The sequence below is a fragment of the Phalaenopsis equestris genome, unplaced genomic scaffold (genome assembly GCF_001263595.1).
Source record: "Phalaenopsis equestris unplaced genomic scaffold, ASM126359v1 Scaffold000297, whole genome shotgun sequence".
NCBI classification, from domain to species: domain Eukaryota; kingdom Viridiplantae; phylum Streptophyta; class Magnoliopsida; order Asparagales; family Orchidaceae; genus Phalaenopsis; species Phalaenopsis equestris.
In genome coordinates, this window is record NW_018164739.1 from 3,720,568 (window position 1) to 3,731,040 (window position 10,473).

General features: G+C 39.5%; 1 protein-coding gene across 2 annotated transcripts in view; it reads right to left on the reverse strand.

Annotated features, from left to right (window-relative positions):
* The window catches only part of LOC110025404 (sacsin), a 153,968-nt gene that overhangs the window by 27,551 nt on the left and 115,944 nt on the right, over nt 1–10,473 (reverse strand). For both annotated transcript variants that reach the window (XM_020725860.1, XM_020725861.1), the window contains exon 8: nt 165–3,159. In XM_020725860.1, the coding sequence (XP_020581519.1) occupies nt 165–3,159 (2,995 nt within the window). The remainder of the gene's footprint in view (nt 1–164; nt 3,160–10,473) is intronic.

The following is a 10,473-nucleotide window of genomic DNA, read 5'->3' on the forward strand; positions in this document are numbered from 1 at the left end:
ATAAAAGAGAGACCTGTCATCTAAAAGTATGGTGAAAAACTCCTTATCATCATCTTTATGTGACAAAATAAAAGTCACGAAGGCATTAATGAGCGGCCTTGTTACAGGCTCTAGGAATATAAAAAACAAATAGCACAAGTTCCGGACGTATTAATCGTACTCACCAACAAATGCTTTAAAACAGTTGAAAATGGCGGTGGGCTGCTAAGATGAAATGCCCCCCAAGAGAACTCAGGAGGAACCGCATTCAGCTTGACAAGGATTGGAGCAGCACACCAGGCCAAAGGCCAATCCCTGGTCAAGATTGCTTCCCTGTATGTGCAAAGAATCCTAATCCCCCCTCTTTTACCACCAATCACGGGAAGACCTTTTTCAGCAGGGACAAACGCAATATCACTGATTGTCTCACAGAAATCATTGTTAAAAAAACTTGAAAGATTTGCAAATATTGTAACTACAACAGATTCAGCCAACGCCCAAATCTCCAAAGAAACTTCTCTTTTCCTAATAAGTAATTCAGTCTCAAAACTCTCAAGGTCTGCTTCATGTGCCATGGCTTCACGTCCAAGTGATTCGATCTTTCTTGCACACTCTATTATCATATCACCTTGCGAGGACGTACGAAGACCTATTTTCCTTAAAATGCGGAGCCATGCATCTGCAATAAACCTCTCACCAGGGAATTTGGTTCTCTCCCCACCAAATACCGATGACAACAATGGATCATGAGGATCCAACAAATCCTTTGGTTTGAATAAATCGGCACAAAGCTCATTGGCAGTTCGTACAAAATTTGTCTCTTTCAAACCATTCACAACTGTGGAATCAATATGCAGATCCTCCCAATTTAAATATAAATACAGCAATATTGCTTCCTTTTCAGCTAATGTTTTTGTTTCAAAATCTGGCAAAGCGAATCTTACAAATACTTCCTGATCAGTCAACTCATGAACTCCTAGAGCACGGAGAAATTCATTTGAATCTGCCGAATGAGAAAGACACTGTTCATCTTTAGGGTGAAAGAAAACTGTTGGAGAAATTGTGCAGTGATGGTTGGCAACAATCATGGTGTAGGAACCTGTTACTGTTTTGTATATAGGAAGTTCTTTCAACATATCTAGCTCTTCTCTTTTGTAAGAACAGCAACTGGGGGATTTGTGATCCAATGCAAACAAGGTGAACAATCTGTCACGATCTTTAGCTGATAAATGAAGTAAAACAGGAAAACTACCAGCATATTTTGCAGCAACTAGTTTGGAGACAATAGCATGCCCTAGTGATTGACCAGGTGCCGGGAAGAAATAACAGGATAATTCAGAGTCAAGAAACGACATATCATAAACTGGTATATTCAACTGAAATAGCAGAGACATTAGCCAAGGATATCTACAAGACATCCTTTCAAATGCCGCAATATATAACTTGTTTTGTTCTTTGCCGATACTTCCTGATGAATTTATCACGCCAGCCCCATTATATGTGACAGGAGATGGATCCAGAATGGGTGGTATAAATATCAGTTTGCTCTCTTTCACACGACATAAGATTGTTCCATCCAGAACTGCTGGAATTAGTGGCCATTCCGAAATAAGTGAAAGGTCTCCTTTAATGTCCTTAAAAATTTTCCAGAAAAGTCGTATCCACTCAGGACGTGGCCCATCAGATGCCGAGCTTGCAGAGTTATCCCATGGCACCCAAGGAGCTTGATTAACAGATAATACATCATTCACCCAAGATTCAGGAAGCAGCAGCCGCAAATGATCTGATAGCAACTGAGGGGTGAAGTTCTTCAGTTTTAAAAATTCGTGCATGTTCTGGATGGAAAGAATCTTAGCGAAGAAAGGTTTCTCTAAGCAAAGAGAATGGACAAATTTATCTGCTAGTGGATGCATGAGTAACTGCAGATCCTTGTTCCCAAAGAATAACTCTGCACTGCCCAGTCTCACTAGACGCTTTGTTGAAGTTGGAAATGGCAACCCTTTAAGTTCTGCAATAATGGATGCCGAAGCACTGTCAACATAGGATAGAGGACTTGTTGCTTTGCCTATATCCTCAACAACTCCGCGGCCAAAATCATATAAAGCCTTGCCAAAGTATGTGACAACCTCGATAGCATCACCTCCAGAACTACTTGAACCCTGAAAAGCATCTCTACGACTTCTCTGTATATTTTTTGGGGATAAAAATGGCGTGGCACTTGAAGACATATCATCTCTTACTGTTTGCAAAGCACCAACAGAATCCAATCTATTATTGTTGAAACCTGATAACTCACTTGCTGGAAAATCTGGCAGATAAATGTCTGACAAACAGTAATCCAGCACATCCATATACATTTCAACATTCTCAGGTAAAACTGAAACAGAAGATTTAAGTAGACCTCGGATCATCTTAGGCGTGATCTCCCTCACCTTACCTTTTATGGCCTGAATTTCGTTAACTAATTCAGATGGCATAGAAAAAACAGGGTAACGCTCTTTGATGAAGCTACAAACTGTAGAGGCTGGAAGGCTGTCGTCATTTTCACTACCTAATTGAGACAGGAACATACCTTCATCAGCTTTCACAACATCTCCACGGTATAATTGCCAAACTGGCATATCAACAAGGCGTTCATAGAAAGGCCTAATCACTTGTTCAACTAGTGATGCCCAATCATCACCACATGCTTTACTTGTAATTGTTTCCTTGGTGGCACTATCAACATGTGCAAAAGATTTTGAATTCATTATAGATCTAGGCCAGAAAGAGTAAATTCTATCATCATATGCCTGTAGAATATAACTTAAAGAACGTGCAGAGTTTGAATCAATAGATGAAGTGTGGTAGTCCTTCCTGATCTTCTGAAATTCCAACACCAACTGAACATAAGAGTCCCGAACACATAGCAACAATTCTTTGTTCCAAGATTCAGCTAAAAGATTGTTAGCATTAGTTTGTTGTGTTAAAACATGTCCACGTGAACGGCTGAAAAGATATCGCCCCCCAATGTGAGATATGAGAAAGCATCCAAGAAGAGTTACTGGCAGGCTTATTAATCCGGACAAGGGCAAAGGAGACAATATGCAACTGGATGCTGGTGGGCTTATAGGTAGTTCATTCCGAGATATATGAGCTGCTACTCCAGCAAATGGTGTCAAATTGTAAGAAAGATAGCGCCTGAAAAGGAGGCGTAGTAAGATTAAGAAAGCCAGAAGCATCCAGAAAACTGCAATGAGAAAAGTTGCAGTAAAAATGCTAAAGCTAATGCGTTCTCAAAAGTTGTAACGGGACAAAAATACTAAGTAGCAAAAATTTGTTTCTGGCAATAAGATGGAAGAAAGCAATAAACTCATAATTTACAATACTAGAAGTTGGATAGGAAAATTATTAAGAGGCGCTTTAATTGCAAGTACCTAGAAAATAAGTATAGCATACAAGGTAATGTAAATACAATAAATTTGAAATATCCAAAGAGTTGCTTGGTTAGTTGGTAAATAAATGCAAGCTTTTTTTTATTAATTTTTTTTTTTATGGTTGGAAGTTGTACACACAAATATAGCTGTATAGGATTTTTTGCGCGTATTCTAAAGTCACCTACAAAAGCGGCTTTGAGCCCACCTACAAAAGCGGCTTTGAGCCCATTTGCCGAAGTGGCTGAATTCTTCCCTTCCACCTATGAGGGAAAGTCTAGCCCATCTAAAGAGATACTACTAATAGAGATGATAATCATTACCAGTAAAAAATGCAGGTCCATCCATCTTTAAAAGCACCGCCTGACATGTCGAATCCTAACAAGGATGTCGTCTCCCACGCTCGATTCGACCCATGTCGAACGAACCCTAGCAACCCTTATCACATAAGATCATTTCCTTTCCTCACATTTCTTCTTCTCCGGCGTCGTCTCTCCGTCCTCTCCGTCTTCGTCAGCACGCGCTGCTTCGACGTCGACTGCGGCTCGCGTCTACGACATTCGAACCTGACAGATCATCTCTGTTCGATTTCGCCGATTCACATCTCATGGAAGACGGGAAAGGGGTCATCTTCCTCCTTCGTCTTCCTCCTCGATCACTAACAGAAGACGGTAAGGGGTTGCGTGCTCGTCTGCTCGACAACACTGATTCGATTCCTGACCGTCTTCAGCTCGTTTCCTGCCCTCACCCACTTGGCAGGGCTTCTAATTGCTGTGATGTAGCTTCCTTCTTTTTCGGTTGAACCTGACAAAACCTCCTTTTCTCACGTGGTGGATACTCCTCAGGTGGAGACGGCGGTTGTCTTTCCCTCAAGTTATAAGGAATATCGTGATGGTACAGGTGACTGCCCATTATTAAAAATGCAAGCAGAAAAAGTGGGAAAACAACATTCTTTTTCTCGGAGTTATAAATTTCAACCATAACTGACAAATTCAAGTTTGCACTTATAGGAAAATTTCAGTGGAGGCACCCACTTATGGAAGTTATCAGGAAAAGTTTTGATGATTTCAAATTAAGAAATGTATTGATTCAATTAACCATGGTTGAAAACTATATTCAGATTTTCTTCAAAAAATATCTCAGCATTGCTGGTAAATCAATGAAGTTACTCAAAGTGGTTTCATGATTTTGACCCCAATCATGAACCTCCTACTGTACCGGTATGGTTTACCGGTATGGTTTGGTTTAGTCTACCAGGTCTTAAGCTGCACTTTTTTCATCATCAGGTTCTTTACTCTATTGGGGTCATACTTGGGGACCCTATGAAGCTAGATCTACTAACTTTCAAACTAACCAAGCCTTCTATGAAAGAGATATTACTTTACCTGATGTTACCAAAGTCTGGTTGGGCACAACTAATAATGGATATTGACAACAAATCGTCATGGAGTATAGGCCGCCTTACTGTTCTCATTGTAAGATGTTTGGGCATACACTTGATAAATGTCATAACTTTCATCCTAATTTGAAATCTAAAGATCAAGTGAATAAGGATGAATCTAATCTCACTACTCTGGACATATCTGTCCCACCTACCATCCCTGCTGAGAATGTGCAAACCGATCCTCTACCCAACATCGCAGTTCCTTATGAAGAACAACATACTATAGGTACAAAACCAAAAGTGCTTATACCACTCACTGTTTTTTGAAGAAGACTCACTTACATGCCAAGATACATGAGAGTGCTTTTTTAATTAAATCAAATATTAACTGGATTAACTGGTATGCCAAGATACATGTACGACACACTTTAGACCAATCCACTGATTAGACGAGCCAATCTTCGGATGATGAATGACAAGTCTATTCTAGGAGGAAGAAGAAGTCTGGAGGCTGACTCGAGCTTGGAAACTTATTGGATGATACGTTGGTCACTACTGGCAATGACACTCATCTTACAAATTTATTACCCGACTCCTTTCCTAGAACTAGAGGTAGAGACAAAACAAAATTGGGTCGCTCTCTAGCTACCTGATATTACGTTTTTTTGGCATTTTTTTGTTTTTTTTAGGTCTCTTGTAATTTTCTGTATTTTTTTTTTTGGAACCATTTGTATGTGGTGGTTATCGTGGGGGAAGGGTGCCATGCTTGGGCCCTTCCACATAATCTATATGTATCTTTATTTTCTTTTAATATATTAGCCTTTGGGCTTTATTAAAAAAAAGCACCGTCTGACATTCTTGTCACAGTTTTTTCATCAAGACACTAAAGATGGGGATCGTACAGTACTAAATATATATTTTATTAATTTCTCTCTTTGCATAAAGGAAAGTCAAACAAAGTGAAAGGGACTCTGCTCTTGGAGGACTCTCTTCATTTCTTGAGATTGTGAGAATATCTCTCTCTACAAAACCTTATAGCTCAGAAACCTCTGATGAGCTTAATATTTAGGCTTTTTTGAGGCTCGAGTTCAATAGATAATCTCTGAGACCTCTCTAGGGTCTTACAACCATCTCTTTATTCCACATTTCCTCAACAAAAATAGGATCTTTATAGGGTTTTATGTACTCAAGAGCGATACGAAACCCCACGTCCTAAAAAGATTCAATATCCTGAAAAGTACAGTGAGTGTGAAGTTCTTATTCAAACTGCAAGAAGATCTCATTCTCGAAATGAGTCCATAATTCAAATAAGATCATCAAGATCTGTGGCTCGCAGGCAGAAGCCACTACGACAAGATTCACTAAGATGAGCAACCTAAGCAAAACTTGCTGAGAGCTGGACCAAGGAGATCTCTTGGCCCAATCCTTTAACAAGAATGAATAGAAAAAATGAACTTGATCATCTGGAAGAAGGAGAGAATGCCGTAGCCTCGACTAGAGAAGAAAAGAGGAGAAGATTTACAGTCGAGCATTCAGATGAAGAGACCAGGAAAGAAAAAAAGAAAGAAAACTGGTAGAAAATACTTTTTCAAGAGAATCACACATGCTGAGGAATCGAGGATGTTTAAGATTCCATCCTTGAAGTCTTACAAGAGAAAATATGACCCTATCAATCATCTGGCTTCATTTGAGTCAGCCGTTTGTTTGCTTAGAATAAATGATGGCTTAAAGGGTCGTTTGTTCTTTATAACGTTAAGGGAGTTAACCTTACACTGATTCAACCATTTGCTGGTAGGGATGATTACCACTTTCAAAGAGTTCAAGCGCATGTTTGCAACTCAATTCCCCGATGCGCAAAAGCTGCAAATGAACTCTCAAGCTCTCTTGAAGATCCGACAAGAACCTACGGAGAGCCTCAAGAGCTTCAACACTCGCTTCCAATGGGAGATGTTGGATGTTCAAGATATGGAGCCTATCATTGCTCATGTTGCTCTGGCTCAAGGCCTTCACGAGGGACCGTTCTGATACATGCTCGGCTTGAAGAAGCCAAAAACCTTGGCTAAGCTCTGGAGCTTTTAAAGTCACATATCTGCTGAAGAGTACAACTCCCGTCCTAGTTCATCCAGCACCGCAAGAGTCAAGTTAGATGCTTCAAAGCCAGCCTCATGACGATCGTTGGAGCTCAAAAAATTGCTTTGAGAAGAAGCCTTGGAACGTTCCCGACCAGCTTTTCTGCTAGGAACGAAGTAACAATGACAAAAGGATAGTCCGAAGAAAATCAGAGAGAAGTCAGGAGTTACTTCGACTCCCTTCTAGTGAAGTCACACCTATGAGAGTTACAATGGCCGGAATCATAGAGGCCATTCCGAACAAAGATTATTTCAAGAAACCCTCTTGAATGGAGAGAATTCACGCGATCCTAATAGATACTGAGTATATCATCGGGATCATGGTCACGACACCAAAGATTGTTGACATCTTTGTAACCTGATCGAAGAATTGATCGAGGCGAGAAAGCATAAAAAATTTCTGGCCCACTGAAGCCCATACCCTAAAACAAAGCAAAGTACATGTCTGGGGCGGCCATAGTGAGGACAGGTGGCTAGAATAGGAAAAACTGTAGCGGAAACAACGACGACTGTTTGGTTGTTGCTGTTTTGGGAGTGACTGCAACGATGGAGAGCGACCAGGAGGAACGTAGAGAGGATGTGAAAGGGGATGGGAAAAAAATCACCATATCAAGAGAGAGAGATACAATCAGAAGACCACCAAACTCTCATAAACAACTCTCGAAGAGAGAAAACGGACGTCGTCAGCTCTCCTACACAAAATCACGTCAAAAACTGACTTTCAAACCCTAATACAACACATATATAAAAAATGACTGAAAAATGAATGAATGATATTAGGAAAAAAAACATAAAAAAGAAAAGCGAGATTGTTTTGACCCGTCCCCGTATTCCGCACGCCTTTCACAATTGCGCATAATGTAGGAGCGTCACCCTGCGTCACAAAAGTCATTTAAGAGTTCTAAGTCCGATACAATTTCTCATAAAATAATATTATAAAGTTGATATTTATTAAAAGTAGGGTTTAAACGTCGACCATCTGATAATCCGATTAGTAGAGTAGATGTTTCAGATTCGACTTGTGTTAAGAAAGGCAGAGGTAGACCTAGTAAGACTTAGGTTTTTTGTATAAAAATGATCTTAATTTACCAGAACTAATAAAAATGACACTAAATAGGACGCAATGGAGAAAAATGATTCATGTAGCCGACCCCACGTAGTGGGATTAAGGCTTTGTTGTTGTTGTTGTAGGGTTTTAAGAAAATTATTCCATATTTTGATGTAAAAGTAAAATGCTCATTAAGGTATGTATACGATAGAAGTTTGATATTTAAGCAAATAAAATTTGATATTTATTAGAAGCTTTATAACTGAATGAATGAAAAACTTTAAAATTCATTGGCTCAATTGATTCGTCTTAATTACTAGTTCCATATATGTGAGAAATTATCCAAGCCTTACGTTCAAGTTTGAGGGGCCATCTTAGGGCGTGATACTTAACATTCTTACAATAATTACCTCATAAACTTGGTCATGAGAGCTCTTCACATAAATTGCTTCATAAGTTTACTATCTAGAATAGTAAACTCTTGATAAGCTGACATAACGAAATGGCAAGTTAACTTGAATTTGACTTGTGGACTAAAAATCAAGCTCACAGGTTTTTAGGCTTTCAATAAATAAATAAATAAAATAAAATATGCCCATTGTATGATATATTTTTTTCACGATGTCGGCTGCGGTCGAGAGCTCTGCTAGTGTTTCCAATATAGATTGCCATCACATTAGATTCTGTCGCTCGAAGGAGAGGGCTCGCACCTCGCCTCTGTTTCGTCGACTCTAGCTTCTCATTCTCTACTTTGTCCCGACGTTATTGCATCTCTTCAACGCTGACGACTCGCGTCTAAGTCTGTTGCGTCTTGCTAGATTTTGTCGCATTTGATGCATTTGATTCTGTTGCAGCTCGCGTCTGCGTCGACGTCGTTCTTTTGTTTTGACGCTCGCCTCTCCCTGCCCGACAACTTCGGTTCGTCTGCTGTCAGCCTTCTAGCAGGTGGATCTCTCTGCTCTGATGGCGCTCCCTTCCTCTTTGGTTGAATCTGACAAATCCTCCTTTGCCCACGTGGTGGGTAACCCTCAGATGGAGTCGGCGGTTGTATTCCCCTTAAGCTATTAAGATTGTTGTGATGGTAATAATTACCCTTTTGTTAAGAATGAAAATAGAAAAGGTGGGAAAACAATAATCTTTTTCTCTGACTTCGAAATTTCAACTCTAACGGAGAAATTCAAATTTTCTCTTATTGAAAAATATTTGCTTTTTTGGTCTGAGTTGGGAGTGAAGAGTGTTGATGATCTTAAACTTGTAGACAAGTGGAAAGTGAGACTCAGGGATGAGAGACACGCGTTGATTCAATAAATCGTGGGTGAAGACTACACTCAGATTTTCTCCAAGAAAAATCTTAATATTGCAGACAAGTCAATGAAGTCACTCAAGTGGTCTACTAATTTCGACTCAAATCATGAAACTCCCACTGTACCGATATTGTTTAGTCTACCTGGTCTCAAGCTGAACTTTTTTCATCATCAGGTTCTCTACTTTATTGGGGTCATTCTTGAAGATCCTATGAAGCTAGATCTACCCACTTTCAATCTAGCTAGACCTTTTGTGACCAGAAGACTTGTGGAAATGGATATTACTTTGTCTGATGTTACTGAAGTCTGGTGGGGCACAACTCATAATAAATATTGACAACAAATCGTCATGGAACACAAACCTCCTTATTGTACCCATTGTAAGATGTCCTTGATAAATGTCATAAGCTCCATCCTAATTTGAAATCTAAGGTTCAAGTGAATAAAGATGGGTCTAACCCCAATGCTCTGGACATAGCTGTTACACCTGGGGAGGATACTACCACAAGACAGGAGGTCTCTGTTGCCCTTGTGGACCCCCTCCTGACACTACTGTTATTGTTACTGCGATTGATGTGAAGCTGTATGGCTCTGCTGGACAAACTACACCTTCAAGCCCAGTTGAAAATAATACTGAATGACTATTACCTATAAATGATAGTTTTTAGACTGATAAATAAGAGAACCTCACAAATCCCCATCTTCAGGAATTATCCGGTGTAAGGCCAACCCATACTTCACATTTACTAGAACCTATTGTGGGTATAACGATTGGTAATCCTTCTGCTACAACTCTATCACCTCATCAGACGAATTCTTCAGATGAGGAATGACAGATTTACACTTCCAGGAGGAAGAAGAAGAATGAAGATTTATTTGAGCTTAGGAATCTAATGGATGATATTTTGGTTACTTCAGGTACACACCTTACAAATTTGTTAGCTGGATTGCTTCCGAGAACTTGAGACAGACACATGACTAAATTAGGATGACCCTCACTTTTTCTGCGCCCTGGTGGTTTTGGAATTTTTTGATTTTTATATGTACAATTTCTTTTTTTTTGAGTTTTTAGTGTGTTGTACCGTGTGGGTTGGGTGCCTATTTTTGGGCCCACTCATACAACCAATCTGTATACTTTTATCTTTAATATATTAGCCCTTGGGCTTTTTTTTTTAAATAAATAAATATATATATATATATATAATATTCTTTAAAA